A 19926-nucleotide genomic window follows, 5' to 3' on the forward strand; every position below is an offset into this window, starting at 1 on the left:
CTCCCTTTACTGGCTAGCTTCTCTTCCTGAGGCATTTCCTCTAGTTTCCACAATGGATCCTCCAAGACAGTATTGCTTATTACGGTTTTCTCTCACTGCTGCTATAGTAATATAAACTTCCAACTGAGAGAACAGAGAGTTGGGGATCTGTCTGGCAGACAGGAATTCAGTAGTAGTAACTGGAGTTAAAGAGTACATTTTGAACTTTTAATTGAATTTGCTCTCTCTGAAAAAAAAGGTTTAAGAAATAATGAATGTGAAAGTGTAGAGCACTGAGTGGAAGGGGACTGACTCACCTCTGATATATAACTCTGAATTCTCTATGTTCCTGCGGTTTCATTTCATTTCATTTATTATACAGGAAAGTTAAAAGTAACATTAAGTTACAATATGAACGGGCCTGACTCCGTTTAAAAACTGGTTTCCATCAGGTTCCTGTTCTGCAGAAACATGGAACATTGGACACAGTTAGGACACATGAAGACAGACACATCAGCATGGGCTAGACAGATGCAGACAACTGACAACTGTCCTGTCTCTCTTAGTTACGCTGTTATAGTTCTAGATTGCCGGGGGACTTCCTTCCTTCCTTTGACACACTGAGCTGCTCTCTCCTCTCCCTTTCTATTACTATTTGTGTGTATCCCGTCCCAGAAGTGCTTGTTACTAATCCTAGCTTCTGGGGAGTTTACTCCCCCGAGTCCTTATGTTTCTTCCCCCAGTGTATTTCCTTGGAGAACGTTGGCACCAAGATCCTGGTTCCAGCTGTCGCCGTGGTCCTGCTACACTCCCTGCTGAGCTCAGCGGTGCCCTGCAATGTCATGCTGCTTCCTGCTGAACCCTGCTGCTTCCTGCTGAACCCTGCTGCTTCCTGCTGAACCCTGCTGCTTCGAAGTCACTGTTCCATTATTAATGTGACTATTATCGCCACTGTTCATCATATCCCCAACCGGCCCGTCAGACACCGCCTACCAAGAGCCTGGGTCTGTCCGAGGTTTCTTCCCAAGAGGGAGTTTTTCCTCGCCACTGCTTGCTCTTGAGGGAATTACTGTAATTGTTGGGGCTTTGTAAATTATAGAGTGTGGTCTAGACCTACTCTATCTGTAAAGTGTCTCAAGATAACTCTTGTTATGATTTGATACTATAAATAAAATTGAATTGAAATGAAAACAAGTGCAAACAAGACTTGGACAATACATGAACAATCTACGTGTGAAAGTGTAACTGTTGAGAAGGAACAGTTTGTATGCCTTTTTGAAATATGTGATGGATGGTGGTGTTCTGATGTGATGGGGTTATGTCATTCCAGATTTTGGTGTATGTATGAAAAAAGGATTTCTGACCATAGTTGTTTTTGTATGGGGGGACTGGAATGAGTGCCTGTGAGACTGACCTAGTGAGGCGTACTGGTCTCATATTGTGTGTCGGGAGAAGTCCAGCAAGTGCTGGTGAAGTGCCATTTTGAATCTGAAAATGAAATGTAATAGCGTGGCTGTTTATGTTTAGGTTTATGGTAAGTCGGAGCGTTTAAGCATGCGAGTGCAATGCAATGGGGAGACCACTTTGGAAGTTTACTGTGGCTCGTGAGAGCTCGACTGTATAGTTGTGCTATTGGTTCAGTAATTTCCTTGGTGGTAAGAGACCAGACAAACAACCTCAAACTGCCATTTAGCCCATAGTGTTTGTTTGGTGTTGAGTTGGATTAAACAGGGAGTCAAACTCTCGTTTGTCTTCTTTAATAATATGTAATACAAGTGAAGGTTACAAAAGCAACAAGTCTTTTAATCAATAAAAATAGAAGTTATTAACATTATGTTTTACAGCTTTAGGAACGGCAAATGTGTAACATATTGGCCAGGCAGTGCACCTGGATATGGAACATACAGTACCCGACCTCAAAATGAATTCATCTTTACTTCAATGTGTGATTCATACTGATCTAGTGTCTTCTTCTTCTTTCGGGATTTAGCAATGATTTAGCGTAACAACGTCTTTCACAAGAAGCTCATGACGGTTCCTTTCTTCCCGACCTGGTGAGGCTGCAGCGCGTGGAACACAATCACAATTCTGGGAATCAGAACAAAAGCTGTCAATCATTTACCCAGTGCATTCATTCAAATACTGTATGACAGAGCCGCAGCTGCTGTGTGCTGATCAAGGAGTGTTGCTCTCAGTCTTGAAGAATTTGTTTAAGTTATGATTCATCACTTCCCGTCAGAATCTGATAGCCATATTTCCTTTGGAGAAACACAGTGAGTGAGTCTGTCGTGTCTCGTAGTTTTAACCAAGACAGTCCATCAGATTATAAACAAACAAAAAAATGGTAACGGCAGTAAAGACCAGGACAAGGGCTCATACTGTACCTGGTGAATTTAATTCCATCTGAGACATGTATCACTTAGTAATAAGTGTGTAAGATTGTTCTGATGTCTTATTGTTAAATTGAAAAGCCAACCCAATTTTGACGTGAAAGTAGGGCTGGGCGATATGGAGAATATCAAATATCACGATATTTTTGACCAAATACCTCGATATCGATACCGCAACGATATTGTAGTGTTGACTGTTGGTGCTTTCACAAAATATTTACACAATGAAATTTTTGATGAATAATCATCAGTAATGTGGATACAGTGACTAAGTGGGTAAAGGCAAATAATACAACAGTTACAACAGTCTGGGAAGTTCAGAAAATGACATCACTTTACTGTAATGCAGCCTTTAAAACCAGGAAAAGACAACACTTATGCCATATTAAGATATTACCATATCCAAAATGTAAGACGATATCTAGTCTCATATCACGATATCAATATAATATCGATATAATATCGATATATTGCCCAGTCTTATGTGAAAGCCAACACGATGAATAACTCATTTTAGGGCTAAAAAGTTAAAAATACAAACCTCCAGACCTGTAGGCTGAGCCCAGAGTAGGGTTTAATATTTTTCCCGAAAATGAGATGAATCAGATCCCGGGAAATAGACCGCCCATATTCCGGGAATCCCGGGAAATGGCAGAGAAATGGCTGTTTTTTTGGTTTGTTTTTAGCCAAGTATCAATATCATTCAAATATGCGTTCCCAAAATCCCAAACTGACATTTTTTTATATTATTTGTATCATTTTTAGGACTAAAGAACACAGTTTGTGTCCATCATCAACACAGTTTGCAATGATCAATTCTGCTGCGTGATCAAGTGAGCTGCGTGCTGCAGCGTGACATCTGCTGCAGCGCTAATTATGAAATGCCAGGTGGAATGTCTGGGACTTGTCTTCTGAAAATCTAGGCAACCCTTATATAATCAATGTTTTACAGAAATCTATTATAAAAACTAACGATATATTGTTAAGTAAACCACTGAATGATTCTTAAACCATTACGTTATCGAAATCCATTCTGTGGCTGTTGAGGATGTGTAAATGGCTGCAAACGGGAATAATCACTCAAAGTTAACCAAATATTTCTTTATTAGGGCAGGGCCAAACAAAATTAAAGAAAATGATCCTCAGAAATTTACAATTGTGTGCAGTTTGCACTGCAAAAAGACAGGTCTATCTTTAATGAATTAATGTATTGAGCCTGTATAATGATTTAGTCGCCTGCATCAACGTTACCATATGAGAACAATAGACACGCACTCCTTGCCTTTTTTTAATTTAATTTTATTTCCCGTTTCCCGTCATAACCTTTCCCGGGAAACAGGAAATGGTTTTGATCAGATTTCCCGGGAATCCCGTTTCCCGGGATTAAACCCTAGCCCAGAGCTGTGTTTCTACTGTAAGGGACAGCATTTATAACAGTCAAATCATTTCAGACCAATCAGTTTATTTCAATGGAATTGCTGTCATCAGTGGATTCATGCCCACTGATGAGATACATTAAAGGGAAATTTCACCGCTGGAAAGCTGAATATATCTTTAAATTGTGTCACTTATGTAGTAGAAATGTGAAAAGAAAATTGAAATTGGTGCCTTCTAGGCCGAGATAAGCCGGAAAATGTGTTTTTGGCTCATATGGATGAAAGACACCAAATCCCAGAATGCACTTGCTTTGCTGCTGTATGAGGCCACTCCCAAGCCACGCCTACCCTTTACAGACAGACAGTGAGACGATCAACTCAACAAGTGTGTTTTATTGTCATTTCAACCATATACACGAAAAAAACATTTCACCGTGGCTCAAGTGGTTTTACACATTTAAAACATATACTTTTTTGCCACAGCCGATACATTATCCGGACTTCTTTCAGCCAAGGGGGTAAGGTTCGCTTCAGAACTCGAGCCATCATGGCGCCATTTTGTTGCTAACTGGCCATCACCTCCTGTTAGCATTCCGCTGACCGCCATTTTTTTTTTACGTCACTTGACTGCGAATAACTTTACATCTGAAGCGTTTAAAGACTATTTGTCCGTTGTTTAGTTCCAAAGAAACACGACAATGTATAAAAGGCTCCATTACCTTGTACCTCACGTTATGGCTCCGTAGCAGACGCTTTTGTAAAAATAAGCTAACGATTGTGTCATAACCAAGTGACTTACTGTCGCATAGTAGAGGAATTACCGTATAGTACAGGAGAAGCTCGCAGGCAGTTGCGACTTACATGAGATGTTTAGGTTTAATTACTAATGTTAACTAGCATGTTAGTGATCAATAATTAGCCTGTGCCCATGTTATCTCCTTACATACACCTACAGTCTCCGTATCTGTAAGATTGGGAATGATTGAGATTTCTCTTGGCACAGCTACCAGAAGACTTACAACTTTCAGACACGTTGCTCACGTCACATTCTCTCAGTTGGAGGCTGCGCAGTAAAGCTGGCCATCACCGGAAAAGTGCTTCTAATAGCCTTCACTGGTCTCCGTCCAGAGCAACGGGGTCTATGGGTCCATTATATACTGTCTATGCTTTCAGCGGATTGATTGATAGCTCCAGAGTGAACAGAACTGTGTCCATGGCAACGCTCTGCTATGCATGGCAACGGTGTGTTATCCTTAGCAGCGGTCTGTTATCAAGAAATAACAGACCGCATTCTACATTAGAATTCAACCAAGCCATGTAATAAAAGAAGGCTAACACATAGCTACTAGCATTAGCTCTTGGTGGGCTGTGGTATAAACATTGAGTTTAAACACAGCTGTACATTTGCGTGGGATGTAGCTAGAATTGTCGTCATTTTACAGTCACAGACTCCACCAGCAGTTAGCAGTTAGTTGGATACAAATCACCCCATTTCTGCAACAGGCAGTCCGGGGTAACACAGCCCACCTCCACTAATAGTCTTACCCGGTGACAGCAGGCTGGATTGTCCACAGCAATATTTCCACAACAACAAAAACACAGCACAGCAGTCTCTGAACTCGCGTTGGGAGTTTGGTTGAAGTTGGATGTAGTCCAGTTTGTTTAATGAGCGGACACTTGCAAGCACGATTGGTGAACAGGTGGCTGGCTAGCGTTAGCTTTCCACCGGTACACTCATTCAACGCGCCCCGCTGATGAGGTTACTTTACCGGCCACAGGAATCGAGCACCACCGCTGGTCTCCGTGCAGGCAAAGCTTGCGTAGTGTGTCGAGTATTGCGTCTGTAATGAAGTGTCCTGCATATTCTACGATGTGTTCCAATGTATCCCGGTGGTACACGTGTGTGGTAGTTTGAATGCACTTAATTGTTGTTCTAAAATTTTCGTCAGGATGAACAGTTTCTGCTCCTGCTGAGAAGCTAAGTGAGGATTCAAGATGGCTGACACTCGTTTTTTTCCTCGGCAATCTCCGGAAAAAGCCGACAGTCCAACCCCCTTTGGGCTATGTGGAAGTGGCTCCTAATACACAATGAATACAGGCTGTAGTCTTTTGCCTCTGGGCAAAAAAGCCTCAGATGACGCAAACATCGTCATTTTGCGTCATCTGAGGTTTTTTTCCAGACCCACAATACAGAGATCTGCCCTCTCAGGGGGACATGAGGGAGGGAAGCATGGTCATTCAAAAATACTACCAGGTTTCTACTGATACAAAGCTTAATGCTAATCGTGAAGTTTCCCTTTAAGTTTGCACTTAATGTGGTTTTGCCTATAATAATGTTTTTGGTCTACTTTGACATGTGAATTGCTGTGGACCGATTGGAAATCATAATGGCAATGCTGAACTTGGAGGGAATGGAGAGCCGGAGGGTCCAAACTGGAGGAAGCTATCTTATTACATGTTTGTTAAAGCATCCACTTTTATACAACCTTGCTCTGCTGGAGAAAAACTGCTCCACAACAGAGATGCAGCATTGTCAATCAGCACACAGTGGTGGATGGCAGAAATAAGTTTTCTTGAATTAAAATACTATGTGGTTAGTAGGGACCTATGCTATGACCTGCAAGGTGAGGGTGACAAAGTCATCAGTAGCCTTGCAAAGTTGTCAACAGTACTGCAAAAAAAGGTTCTCAGTGAAAAAGCACAATTAAAGCAACACTATGTAACTTTTAGCCCTACAGGTTGTCTCATTGGAACTACAACTGCAGCTAAAGGTTACATGGTGTTGCTTTAAAATAGCCCCACAGCATCATCACATAGCCTTCACCATACTTAGAGATTGGCATGGGGTACTTTCCATAAGATCATCTCTCAATGCTAATCAAACCAGCTATTAGGCTAACTGAAATAAAACCAATCTCTAGGCATGGTGAAGGGAATGTGATGATGTGGAGCTATTTTCATTCCAAAGGCCAAGGGAACTTTATCAGGATGCATAGTATCCTGGATCCCTGAAATAACTGGCCTTTAATTATAAAAATCTGCCTGCCTCTATGGGAATTTAACATAGGGGTGTACTTACTTATGCCCCCTGTATTTTAAGGAAGAACATTTATTTATTTATGATACATTATTCATTTACAAAAAAAATTGGTGTTCTCAAAGGCTGGATTTTTTCTAATTCTTTTAATTAAGGCATTAAGATCAATTTCCAAAAGACAATTTTTTTTATTCATCCAGTGAAGTTCACAGACAGTGTTTAAAAAGTGCATTTCTGCAATCTGCACTTTAGTTAGTGTGATATGTAACTGACTTTCATATTTATGTTATATAATTATTACATGTTTACACGGCTGGGCGTTCAACAAATCAGTTAATACACTACTGTGATTGAAGTGGTCTATATATAATAAAAGTAGTTTATAAAATAATAATACGTCATTCATATAAATTCATGCATCACCTAATTTCATAATAACATACAGGCCTGGCCTCCAGGAAAGAAAAGTTTGTGTTTAATCTATCTATTATTATGTTGGTCATACTATACAATGATTTATTGTTTGTCTTTGTTGAGTAATACAGCCGATAAAGAGCCTAATAAATAATCACTTTTTAAATCGCAATTGCAATATTGGTTAAAAAAATAAATTAAAAAAAATAGATTAAGTCTCCCCTTCTAAAAACGTTTAGTAGGCAACTTTCATAAAAAATAAGATTTTGTCATATTTGGTGAAATTTCACAAAATCCTGACAGCAGCACATGAGACAGATAATCTGTGAAGGAACACATGTTCCTCTGGCTCCTCCTGGTTCTCCTTAATGGCATTTGCGAGTTTCCACCACGCTCGAAGGTAAACAACCAATCAGAGCCAAGGAGTCTCTAACCTAGTGTCAATGGCTGCTTGTGAACTGCGGTCAAACTTTCAAACTAGGCAAAGTTTCAGCCCAAAGTAGAAAGTGTGCCCTGCCTCCATGTTGAAAACATACAAGCCAAAAACCAAGCACTGCCCACCAGGCCAGAGCAAACCTTCTCATTTCACAGCGAAACGGTGCACTAAAATATGTTTCTGAAAACATTTGAGGCTAGAAATAAGGCAACGCAAAATAGGATCTTGATTCATTATTGATCAGCGCTGCCTTGTTTGATCAAAGTTCACAAATGAGCTTGAAGACGTAGATGTGACGTGAGCAATCTGCTACGGAGCCATAACGTGAGATACAAGGTAACGGAGCCTTTTATACATTGTCGTGTTTCTTGAGAAATAAACACTGGATAAATAGGGTCTTTAAACGCTTCAGATGTAAAGTTATTTACACGCGTTGTGAGTAGAAGCTTACCCCCTTGGTAATAACGCGTCACTGATACTGCGTTAGAGACACCTCAGCTCTGATTGGTTGTTTATCTTATGCCTTTTGGAGAACCAGGAGGTAGAGGAATGTGATTTTTACACAGATGATCTCTTTCCTGTAGTTCTGTCAAGACATAGGGACAGTTTATACAAATATGACCAAAAAAAATTATTAAGGTACAAACTGTAGCTTAGTGAACATAGCCAAGCAGCTTGGGAGGTTGTGACACATGTACTTTAGTAGTTGTTAATTATTTACACAAAGTTTATTTAAATAATAATAATAATAATAATAATAATTTAACTGTTGTTATATTTGACTTAGAGCTGGGCAATATATCGAAATTATATTGATATCGTGATATGAGACTAGATATCGTCTTACAGTTTGGATATGGTAATATCCTAATATGGCATAAGTGTTGTCTTTTCCTGGTTGTAAAGGCTGCATTACAGTAAAGTGATGTCATTTTCAGAATTTACCAGACTGTTGTAGCTGTTCTATTATTTACATTTACCCACTAAGTCATTATATCCACATTACTGATAATTATTTTGTGAAAGCACCAACAGTCATCCCTACAATATTGTTGCAGTATCGATATCGAGGTTTTTGGTCAAAAATATTGTGATATTTGATCTTTTCCATATTGCCCAGCCCTAATCTGATTTAGGAACTTTGTGGTAGCTCTCAGACCATTGAGGGGACAGCCCTGGTTTACGTGCAGCTGTAGGGTACAATGCACAGATGTCCCACTTTTGAATAAAAAAAAAAATAAAAATGAATTTGTGCATCCAAACTTTTTCCTATGACTACCTTGTCCTAGAAAAACATTTAGATTAAGTACAGGCCTTGTTATACACAACAGTTGTGAAGACTCCAGTGTGTCCTCACATTGCTATGTAAACTGATATGTGCGCAGGCAGAGCTCACCTTTCTTCAGCCAGACCAAGTTCTCCGGTCAGAAACTCAAAGATCTTGGCACTGTGCTCCTTGTTCTTGTCAGCAGTGTCCGTCACGCCGATAGCAGACACTGACAGCATCACACACGGAGAGCAGGAGCCAGCAATCAGCATCGGCAACCCGGGCTTCACCACCACATTCATCCTCTGAAAGACGACCACAATGACAGACATTAGCGAGGGGGAAGCGGTTAAGTACGGATCAACATAACCGAGAAGGAAGAGTGAGCGGAAATACACAAAATCCATATCAACAAAGACTAAAGGGAGCACATTTCCCCACCACAAGGTCAGAGTTCATTCTCCTGTGTGTCAAAGCCTGCCCAAGTGTCCTTGAGCAACACATGAATGCATCCATCACTTATCAGAACTGAGTAACTGATTCGGTCTTCATTTTTATAGACATGCAACGTGGATATTCTCCCAAAGACAGCGGAAACAGATAGACTACGGTTAGAAAGTTTCTTATGGCAGATAAAATTCTTCATATCTGTTTGCATGATTGCAATCCTCATTACCGTATATTCATGTGCATGCAAGAGATTGGTTAATAACTAACCGTTTAACCATGAAGCATTTTGACCGAATACTTGCAGTTACTGTTCAATCAGTTAAATGGTAAAACAATATATATATATTAATGTTAAAAAATATATATATTTAAAAGTTTGTTGCATGGTAAAAGAAAAATAGGCTTAAAATCTATTCTTAATCCTTCAGGCTGGGTTGCAATAGAATCAAGAACTCTGAAAAAGTAACTAATCCACTCATCCCGGATAGCAAATAGTCATTGAAACGATGTTAAATCAACATCCTGCTGTCAACGATAAAGTCATTGAATCAACGTTGAACTCTGATGTTGATTCTTCGTCATGTTGCACCCTCTATTATCATTGAAACAACGTTTAAATCATACTTAGAGATCAACAGGATTTCAATGGTATTTTGATTACAGTGGATATTGAAACGTTGTTGAAATCCCAGCATATCAACGAAACTTCAATGGTATTTTAGTAGCCTATACCACAGGTTTAATCTAAAAATGTAGGCTATAAATTAATATATAAAACAGTATTAGGCTATTATAATCCTGCTTATCGACAGCCAGGATGGGCTATGAGCAAAATATAGAAACTATGGCAGACTAGCCTTCTGCCTAGACTTTCTAGCACAAATGACACCCCACGCATTTAAAAAAAAAATTCAACCGTTTTTATTGTATTCTTTTCTTTTTATTTTTATTTTAACGCGCTATATCAGGGTCGGTCTTCCAGCTCCCCCTGCCCAGTCTGGGGCATAGCGCAGCCACTTCTGCACTGCTTGACAAAATTCATAGGCATTTGCCGTACTCAATCGTTGAGTCAGGGCATCTAAAATAGAAAACAAGCAAAAGCACATTTTAGTTTAACATTAATGGTAGACTTCTGACTGTGAAGGATATAAACTTGATAATGTAGAAAAAAGTGTGTGTGTGTGTGTGTGTGTGTGTGTGTGTGTGTGCGTGTGTGCGCGCGTGTGGCATAGCTACTGTTTGCCCAGGTTTTCCCCTCATGCGCCCTTCAGTTGGAAGAATGACGTCACCATAGGACCACGCTACTCTCTTCTCTGAATCACGTTTCAGGTGTGATCACTCTTTGATTGGCGCTAGCTTGACTGTCAAATATGTGTGATGGATGCTGGTCTGATATTTTTCCACTTTGGTCTGAAGCGTCACTGAGGTAATTTGTGGGAGATGGGACCCAACAAAACTTTGTATCTGGAAACATTAACTGGTAAGTCTATCAGAATAAATGCAACGTCTAATAGCCTAATAGGCAAATGTAGGCCTAGCCGTTTTTAACATCAATTTGGAGAAGTCCGTCAAATAGCCTAGCTTAGGATGGAATTATTTGACAAACATGTAGGCTAGGTTACCAGTTTCATTCTTCATACTTAAGCAGAATGACTTACCAAACATGCATTTGCAGAGGGCCATTTCTTTAAAGGACCGCTTCTGTTTGGTTACATCCTTATTTTTCTTGCCAGCCCAGTTTAGGCCTGAGGCCAGCTCATTGGTCATGCTGTATGCCAGCATGCGCCGAACCCTGATCTCCAGGGTGGTCCCCCCAATAATTGTGAAGGGGGCCACCTATCAAAATAAAAAAGTGTAACTATTTCAGTAAACAACAGTAAACAATTTTAAAAAGGTCTTTTTCAAAAGATTATGTAATGTTGCTCTATGTAGGTTTGTCAATTTTCAAGTCTGAATTTAACTGAGATTAAAGTATTGACGTGTGATATTTGTTTGCATCCTCGTGTGGGATGAGATTAAACACAGATTAACAGATTTGTTAAACAGTTTAACAAAATTGGGCAAAGCAGTAGGGCTGCTTGCTTATGGAAAAGAATATAATCACGATTATTTCTGTCAATATTGAAATCACGGTAATTTAACACGTTTACTCATTGACTTCTGGAAAGTTCTTACAATTACTGAATTTAAAAAACAATGGAAAAAGTAAAAAAAAAAAACATACAACTGTGAAATTTGCCTTAATACTTTTCCTATTTAAACTTTATTTTTTCATTCAGAACACAAGAGAAAATAAGAGTTTACTTGCAAAATGTAATGAGCTAAATTATTGTTTTTCTTGATTATTCAGTTTTTATGATCTTTGGGAGCCAAAATCATAATCAACAATTAAATTCCGATTAATTGCACAGCCCTACAGAGCAGTGAAGTTCAGTCAGAAGAATGATGTAACCACTTTTTAACCATTAAATAATTACCATTGCCTTCCTAACATCCTGGGACTGGAGTATCACCTCTGCTTCCTCCAGCTCCTCCATGCTGTGCAGAGGCAGTTGCAGTGGCTCTGCCGTCAAGCCCACCACCCCAGCACTTTGGCCACATCTACAGGACTGGCGGAACTCACGGAAGTCCTGCCACAGGTCCCTCACCTCCTTCGTCAACTCTGTGACAGTGGTGAGCAGCTTCTGTAAGGTTACATCTATTGACAGGAATAAGAAATATTGGGTTGAGTGCAAAACTTAGCATTCCTTTATTTTGTAGTGGGGAAAAAAAGCGTAAAATAAAGAAATGGTCAACACAATTTCAAATATATACGAGGGTTGTTAAATGCTATAGGTAGGGGATTTAACCTAGCAACCAATCTACAACCAATCACAATATTTAATGCACAATTAGTTTTTAACTGTTCAATAAAAAATGCAAACCACTCTAGTCTTTAGGTATTTCAATGCACAGGGCCATTCCGTTTATATATTAATGGAATCCTATAATAATCCCAAGGCACAACATTTTTGCACTTGCCTTTTGAAAGTTGCCTGGCGGAGTCTCTTGAGTCTGTGACAAAATATTGAAAAAAACATTTTTTTAATCTGTATGACTGGGTATAGGGGTCTGGAATAACATGAAACTCTCTTTTCTAAAACATACCTTCTGCAGAGAAATTGGCTGCAGACCGGGGAGTACTGGTAGCAGCCACTGGCAAAAATGACTGGAGGGGAAACTGAAAATCTTCTGCAGGGAAGGTAATGGGTTGGCTGTTGGGGTAGGGCAGCGGAGACTGGCAGCTGGCTGGGGCGGGCAGGGTCTCATAGCTGGTTGGGTTATTAAAAGTGATCTGGCAATTTGCTGGGGCTAGAGGTTGGAGTTGAGAGGATGGAGAGGGAGACTGCAGAGGGCTGGAGGCAACAAAATGTGTGTATGACAAAAAAAGTTGGGAGGGGGGGTATAAAAGATATTACAGGTTATTATGCTGAATTAGCTTCTCTGCTTACTTTGTTAAACACACCACACTGTTGCCTATGTTAACCCCACCCTTAGGCAGCCCTTTAGGGGCAAACAAAAACCCACCATTGACCCAAATTCCTAATAAATAACACCTTTAAAATCAACCATCCAGTGGGATTTATTAATATCAAGACATAACAATTACAAGATATTAAACTAATACATGACACAAAGTCCAAATAAAGATAAGACAAAATCCCAGGCTGCAAAGCAACTAGACAGCCAGCAGTCCCGACACCAAAGGCCTCTTGTCAGGAACAGGATACTGTAGCCTTTAACTCCCAATCAATCAGCTGGTCAGGTGCTGCTAATCAAGGTCCTCAGATGCATCACACCTGAGCAGAGGTAGAGAATGGGAGGAGAACTGACAAACAGCACAGGGAATACATACAACCGTAACAGCTACTATACCTGGGAACAAAATTTTGGGAGCTTGGGAATATTTAATCCGAGGTTGGCCATCTTCATCAGAGTCATCAAGGTTGTTGTAGATTGGATTTGGTCTAGAAGTGAACATGGACAAACTATAAATACACTGCGTTATTTACATTTGTTCATCTGTAGTTACTGTAATATTAAAAATTTCAAAAATATTTCTATGTTACAGTAAACAAATATATTTCTGATGGCCATGTGCACATACAATTCAGCAACTTTGCACTATGAATTTGGAAATTCATTATTACTTCTTTCTCCTTTTCAGAGGCTATTGGCACTCCTCCACCGATTGGATGTCGGTAGTGTTGCATTGCTGCTTCAAATACCTTTCCAGGCACCTCTCTGCTTCCTCAAATGTATCTGCAGACACAGAGATGTTATGAAATACTGATACAAAGGGCTATGATACAATTTCAACCAGATTTAATAATACCCACCTCGGCTTATGAGGACCCTGACAGGCTCATAAGTCTGCCATTCCTCCGTTGGTTCATCCCTCCTCTTGATGGCAGCACAAACCTTGCCCGACTCTTTTGGAGGGTATGGAGGCCAGAAAACCTTCTCCCCCTGAAGCCATATGTGTGGCACAAGTTCTGTTCCACCACTATTGAACTTCACAAGGCACCACTGCTTCATACTATTTGTTTATGGTAAAGATAATGGTTGGTTATTAACACATGAACTGATTTTATGAACTGATTTTTATGAACTGATTTTATGAACTGATTTCACGAAATTATTTACTTTGTATGTATGAGGGGAATGGCAATGAACTCTATTTTATTGGGGAAAAGTATATATTTTGTTTTAATTATTTGGAGCTTTACAACACCGACACAGCTGCTAAGTCCCACACTTTGTAACAGTTGATGTTTGCTGATTCAAAAGGGGTAATGGACATTCCTTGTAAATTTCCGGAAAATCACATGTTTCCTGAGCTTCTTTGACTATGTTGTCAACAAGAGCGATGTCATCAACTATCTGAATGCAATTATCCCCAGACCTACATGATAAGGTGAAATGTTTAGTTACAACCTTTCTATACTGCTCCCCATGTTCTATATGAGACACCAATGGGCCATCATAAGGTGGTGCATGAATTTGAGGCTTTTGTTGATTTGGGATGTCTGAGGGTCTCTTTCAGAAAGCCTTTCAACCATTTGCTGTAAATGCAAATGAGGTTTGCGCAGTAAATGTTTTAGTTGGGCCAAATAGTTCTCATAAGGAAAGGCAGCAATATTATCTAAGGGACCATAGAGATGATATTCTGCTGCCAGGTGTGTCAGCTGGTGGACATTGTAAGTAATTTCAGATCTGCCATATAGCTGCCCAAAGTGACTCACAAATGAAATTAGCAATTTGTGGGCACAGTCCACAATTTTCTCTGATGTACCAGGAGATAAAAGGAGATGCATAGCAAAAGAAAACAACATAAAGTTGTTAAACATCTCCAGGGGAATCGTATCTCTCAGCACTACAGGGCCAGCGTATAGCATAAAATACCGGAGTTCAGTTGTTTTCCACCTATCAATTTCTGAGAGTTCTCTGGGTTTGCGACTGAACTCAGTGGGAGTGTAAGGTGTCAGTGCCTTCAACTTCACAGAAATCTCCCCAATTGTTTTACTGCCCAAACTAGTTGCAAGACATTTGCCCCTCATCCAAATATACAGAAGCTTCCTGGTTACCCCAAGACAACATAAATGCATATAGTCTAATGGGAACATTGTCACCATTTTCACAACGCCAACTAGGGGAGATGGTGTTCGACTCAAGTGGTGGTCCTCATCAGTCATGGAGGCGAAATCTGTGTCAGTTCTTAATTTAGCATTGACATCAGGAAAGGTCATTTTGCCCTGCCATTCACCCACTTGAAAGCGTTTATCGCAACCAGAGTAACCATTGTGTGTTTTTAACGAAGGCTCGTGCCATTAGCCATTAGCTGCTGCCCATTATAAATTATACCTCTCTGCAAAATGTCTTTAAGGTCCTCAATAAATGTGCCCAAGAATTCAGATGGACTTTTAGGCTTGCTAAGGCCACAGAACAGGCCAACAAGGAAGGGAGATCTGGTGTAATCCACATTTACCATAGCAAGAATTAGCCAGAACTGAAGTCTACTGCTTCTGAATAGTGGTAATCCATCTATATTGAACTGCAACTTAAGTGTGTTCAAGTTGGCAGGTAGAGTCAAAGATTTAAGCCTCGACATCAACCCACTGGCTATGCCAAAGTGATAGTATTCCCCACCCTCCATCTTGCTAGTTATTATTTGACCTTGCGTCCTCAGAACTGTCCGAGCATCTTTAGGCAATTCTGGATGAAACGCGCAAAATGCTCAAAAGTGCAGTTAGTGCCACTTGAGAGACTGAAAATGTAGAAGCCCAAAATCTCAGACTCATCATCAAAAACTCTGTAGTGGGAGTTTCAGTATCATCTGAATCAATGTAATGAGCTGTGTCTATTGACTCATGAGTTTCACTGAATTCTGAACTCGGCTCATAGTTCCCTATAACTGGTAGCTCCTCTACAACTGAGTGGCTAGAGGTTGAAACAGTTGGATCCACTACTTCCCTTGGGAACTCTACGCGTTCTGATGCTGTGTCAGTGTTGCCTTGCATATTTGTATCATTAAAGGTCTCCTCAAACTGCTGTAGTATCTCGGACTCTGTGGCCTCAAGCATTGACCTACATTTGCGCCTCTTTGACCAGCTTGATGCCATTGTGAGTGCAGTGGTGTGCAGATTCAGAAACTGATATTAAAAAGATTCTCAGATGAGTCTTATTATACAAAAACTTGCTTACTTGATAAACGATGTGGATTAATGATCTGAAAAAAGAACAAAAAGTAAATTACAGTGTCAGTAAACAGCAATTTAATTCAGAATCAACCACTGCCCTGATTATTTATCCACAAAGCAGATGATAACATGTTCTTTTAAACTGGGCTTGCAAAAGTTTTTCTAAAAACCGAACAATTTTCGTTCATGAATAATTAACTTTGTTCACTACAGTGTGTGTGCCGTCCACGGTACAGTGATTATACAATAATATTGTTGAAAATATACATTAAAATAAATAAATCATATATTTGAAGTATCTCTTTTTAGTTTATTAACATTAATCATCAATTACAACGTTGTAAACTCTGAATATTAAATTAGCCGACTTTGTTTTTAGATTGATTACCAATGGAACTTTCTGACAATCGTAACACAGCAACACACACGGGCTGCCTACTAGCCTAATGGTTATGGGGAAAACCTAGAGGAAAACCCATGAACAGTAAAAAAAACCCTGACAGTAAAAGAAACCCTGACAAACTTCCGGCTGCTACGTCACTCGTTGGTCTGATTGGTTGAAGGACTATCCAATTGCGCCCAGAAGGATTTGAGCGGCATCTGTTGGTGACGCCCCTTTGAAATGAGCTGTGAATGAATGAATGTTCCCAGACACAAGTCTCAGAAACAACCGCAACCTTCGGCTGTCTAACTAGCTAGTAAACGACTCACTTTGCCACCCAGTCAGCCTAGGCTAGGCTAAACTACGAACTTGTTTCGGACTGCCTAGCAAAATAGCAACACAGAACGCCGTTGCCATTATACCGATAGTTTGGTATTTTATAGATTAGGAGAGATTATTTATGTAGAAAATTCAGTGTGTGCAGAGGTCAGCCACTTACTACAGTAGCTAGGCCTATGCATTTGCTGCTGTCCATCTGGGTTTATTTTGGATCTCATTGAAATTTAATTTAGTCTGGCTGGCACAAACGTTGGCATTTGTATAAATATCAGAAATTGTGTCTGTGACAATAGTGGCAGCTATAACAAAAAGTGGCCAGGAATGCTACCGTTGGTGCCGGTGTTCACCGGCGGGCAGAAGTAATAGCGGTGTTAATTCACGAATACATCCTCCCTTAATGTATAATGGCACAGCTTTTCGAGCTAGCTATCACAAAAATAGACTGGACTTGGAGGTTTTCCTTACTTATTGTAACCTGCCTTCAGCATTAAGTTACATCGTTGGCAGATTTTGACATTAGTTTAAATATATTTCAATGACTGCAGCACTACAAGGGTTACTAAACTAACCATCATGTTAATGAGTAACAGTAAAATGATTTGGTACAATTCATTCATATCGAAAATTACATAAGAAACCTTACCTGATCGTATAAGTCCGGTCCAGAAATGATCTGTAGGCTAGTGTCCGCGCAGTACGTTGGTCTACCACCTCCCGGTCAACCAAAATTCGATGGATTTTCAATCATATTTCCCGGTCAACTATAGGTCGATGGTTTTTTCAACAACAGATCTTTTCCCGGTCAACTTTAAATCAATGACTTTTCAACACATTGGCAATATCGCGCGGTAAACCAATTATCAATGCTTAATCAATCATAAAGATAACTATAGATCAATGTTGTTTAGGGTTGGGTACCGAAACTCGGTGCCAATAGGGAACCGGTGCCGACATAAACGGTAGTAACGAGACCGAATAAGAACGAAAGTTTCGGTGCCTCATTTCGGTGCTCGACTTTACACTATACCTGACAGCATGTAACGTTAGCCTACCTTTAGCTAGCAGCTGGATTAATCACGGTTAAAATGCTGACAGCTAACGTTAAACAGTGTAAAGTGTGACTGTATTTCACTGTGGAGGACTTCTACAGCGGGATGTAACAGTCTGCTCTGCAGCGCAGCAGCTGCCGTTGTCGCAATTCATAGATATACAGTATGTTTATATGGTCGGAATTAAACAACACAGACGGTGCGTTCACTTGCAGCTGCCATTGTCGGAATTAAACAACACAGATTCACTTAAAACAGGTAACCTTGTGGTGCATTCACAGTAATTGTAAAATACCCTTTTGCCATCTGGGGTTCAACAGCAATTTACTGGTGAAATAAGTTATTGTTATTGTTATAGTTATTACATTATTATTAAATCTTGAATTTTGACCATGGCCTTAGCAATAAACAAGTCACTGACTGTTGTTTACTGCACTTATTTTTTTTCTTCTTCTTTTTTTTTAACTTTATTGAAAAGTACCGGTTCAGGCACCGTTTAGGCACCGGCACCATTTTAAAAGTATCAATTTAGCACCGGAATCAAAAAAAACAAAAAACGATACCCAACCCTAATGTTGTTCCAATGTTGTTGTCATCAACATGAATAACGTCAGGTTTTATCGATATGGTAATGGTGATTCAACACACCCTGCCAATAGGCTACTGAGAGATGACTCCACACTGAACACTTAAAATAAAAGGATAAAACCTTTCTTTTTACAAAAGTCTATGAATAACTGAGTTTGTCGCTGTTCAATGTTGATATTTTATGTGTGTGTGTGTGTGTGTTTCGATACATGTTTTGTATATGTTTTACTCTGTATAACTCTGTAAGTATTTGATTTATGTCGTTTTTGTACGAAGCACATTGTGTTATATTAACTCCTATATGAAATGTGCTATAGAAATAAAGTTTGATATGTCGATGATTTTTTCAACAACAGGTCGTTTCCCGGTCAACTTTAAATCAATGACTTTTCAACACATTGGCAATATTGCCCGGTAAACCAATTATCAATGCTTAATCAATCATAAAGATAACTATAGATCAATGTTGTTCCAATGTTGTTGTCATCAACATTAATAACGTCAGGTTTCATCGATATGGTAATGGTGATTCAACATTTATTTTGCATTGAAATTTCAATATCAACCATAATGATGATTCTGATGGAAAATCAATATGTATTCAATGTTGGCTTGCTATCTGGGATGTTAATGGTTGAGCTGCGTTTGACGTATTGGTGGAATCTACATGTAAAGTTACTTCTGCGTTAACCCCAAATGTTGACGCTTTTCCCCCACTGCCAGTACCCTGTAACCTTGTAGCGTTAGCTGGGAACGTACTCACTTCCACTGGCTTTCCCAGAGCAGTTGCGGCGCAGGAGCACAGCATCTTCAGAAAGTCTTCAGAAAAGGAGCTGGCCGGTAAATTACTCTGTAACTCGATGAAAGGCATGTTTAGGGTCTACTGGAATGAAGTGCGCTGACAAGTCTGTACGGAGGACGAAAGACAAAAGACCAGTGACAAGACAGCCACGGGACCTCCGTAGCCCACTTCTTCCGGTTGTAACTTTCAAAATACGTCCGATAAATTAGAATTAAGATTGAGCCAAATTTCTGCTGCTTCTGTGTTTTCCTATTTTGTAGTGCAGGGTGGTATTTATATTTTCTAATTTAGGACCACAGACTGTTGTTAAGAGCGCGGTTTTTTTTGTGTGCTGAAGTGAGTTTAACAATCTTTTAATTAGTCTTGATAATAATCAGCCTTACATTAGTCATAGGATACAAAACTCTCCCCTAACATAAAACACCACTCAATTTTAGTACAAAATAAATAAAATGTATTAATTTCTGAATTTGCAACCCAGTTTGTTTTCGCCAATTTACGGTTTTATTTTGAAAGCAGAACCGGATGTAGCTATGTGCAGTCAGCTAGCTTCAGAATCCAATCACGTCAAGCTCCAGTCATGGGGACTTGTTCTCCTCAACAGAACCAGCAGAACCAAGCTGGAGCGCCTCTGCTGGTCCATTCCCTTCACTACAAAGAAATTACTGGCTGATATG

General features: G+C 39.8%; 1 protein-coding gene and 2 long non-coding RNA genes across 11 annotated transcripts in view; 1 reads left to right on the plus strand and 2 right to left on the minus strand.

The window, feature by feature from the left end:
• LOC114566819 (uncharacterized) overlaps positions 1 to 16586 on the plus strand; it is a 38025-nt gene extending 21439 nt beyond the window's left edge. The window contains exons 2-6 of one of the 7 annotated variants that reach the window (XR_003694101.1): positions 9102 to 10678; positions 10766 to 10829; positions 11857 to 12022; positions 12506 to 12591; positions 13557 to 16586. This is a non-coding gene — a long non-coding RNA (uncharacterized LOC114566819). Of the gene's footprint in view, positions 1 to 9101; positions 10830 to 11856; positions 12023 to 12505; positions 12592 to 13556 lie in introns of all 7 variants that reach the window. The other 6 variants (XR_003694102.1, XR_003694100.1, XR_003694103.1 and 3 more) reach the window with 6 other exon arrangements.
• ddt (D-dopachrome tautomerase) lies at positions 1721 to 19426 on the minus strand. Its single transcript, XM_028595583.1, has 3 exons — positions 19211 to 19426; positions 9029 to 9204; positions 1721 to 2067 (listed from the first exon to the last, which is right to left on the minus strand). Exons 1-3 carry the CDS (start codon positions 19316 to 19318, stop codon positions 1995 to 1997), a joined length of 357 nt encoding a protein of 118 aa, XP_028451384.1. The 5' UTR covers positions 19319 to 19426; the 3' UTR covers positions 1721 to 1994.
• On the minus strand, positions 12371 to 16446 carry LOC114566838 (uncharacterized). Of its 3 annotated transcripts, none has more exons than XR_003694105.1 (5): positions 16094 to 16446; positions 13729 to 13928; positions 13540 to 13651; positions 12497 to 13356; positions 12371 to 12403 (listed from the first exon to the last, which is right to left on the minus strand). It is a non-coding gene; the product is annotated as an uncharacterized LOC114566838 (long non-coding RNA). The 3 variants fall into 3 exon arrangements; XR_003694106.1 differs by having other exon boundaries at positions 12497 to 13188; positions 13265 to 13356; positions 13729 to 16446; XR_003694104.1 differs by having other exon boundaries at positions 13729 to 16446.
• Positions 19427 to 19926: the final 500 nt, after the last annotated feature.

Source organism: Perca flavescens, chromosome 2 (assembly GCF_004354835.1).
Source record: "Perca flavescens isolate YP-PL-M2 chromosome 2, PFLA_1.0, whole genome shotgun sequence".
Taxonomy (NCBI): Eukaryota; Metazoa; Chordata; class Actinopteri; order Perciformes; family Percidae; genus Perca; species Perca flavescens.

What these genes read in the sequence shown, in the direction of transcription:
- ddt (XM_028595583.1), bottom strand. Translation starts at nt 19,318, where the DNA reads ATGCCTTTCATCGAGTTACAGAGTAATTTACCGGCCAGCTCCTTTTCT. An exon ending in CTCTGGGAAAGCCAGTGGAA is followed by an intron (nt 9,205 to 19,210) that starts GTGAGTACGTTC and finishes GTCGTCTTTCAG; the next exon opens with AGGATGAATGTGGTGGTGAA. An exon ending in CTTGGTCTGGCTGAAGAAAG is followed by an intron (nt 2,068 to 9,028) that starts GTGAGCTCTGCC and finishes TCTGATTCCCAG; the next exon opens with AATTGTGATTGTGTTCCACG.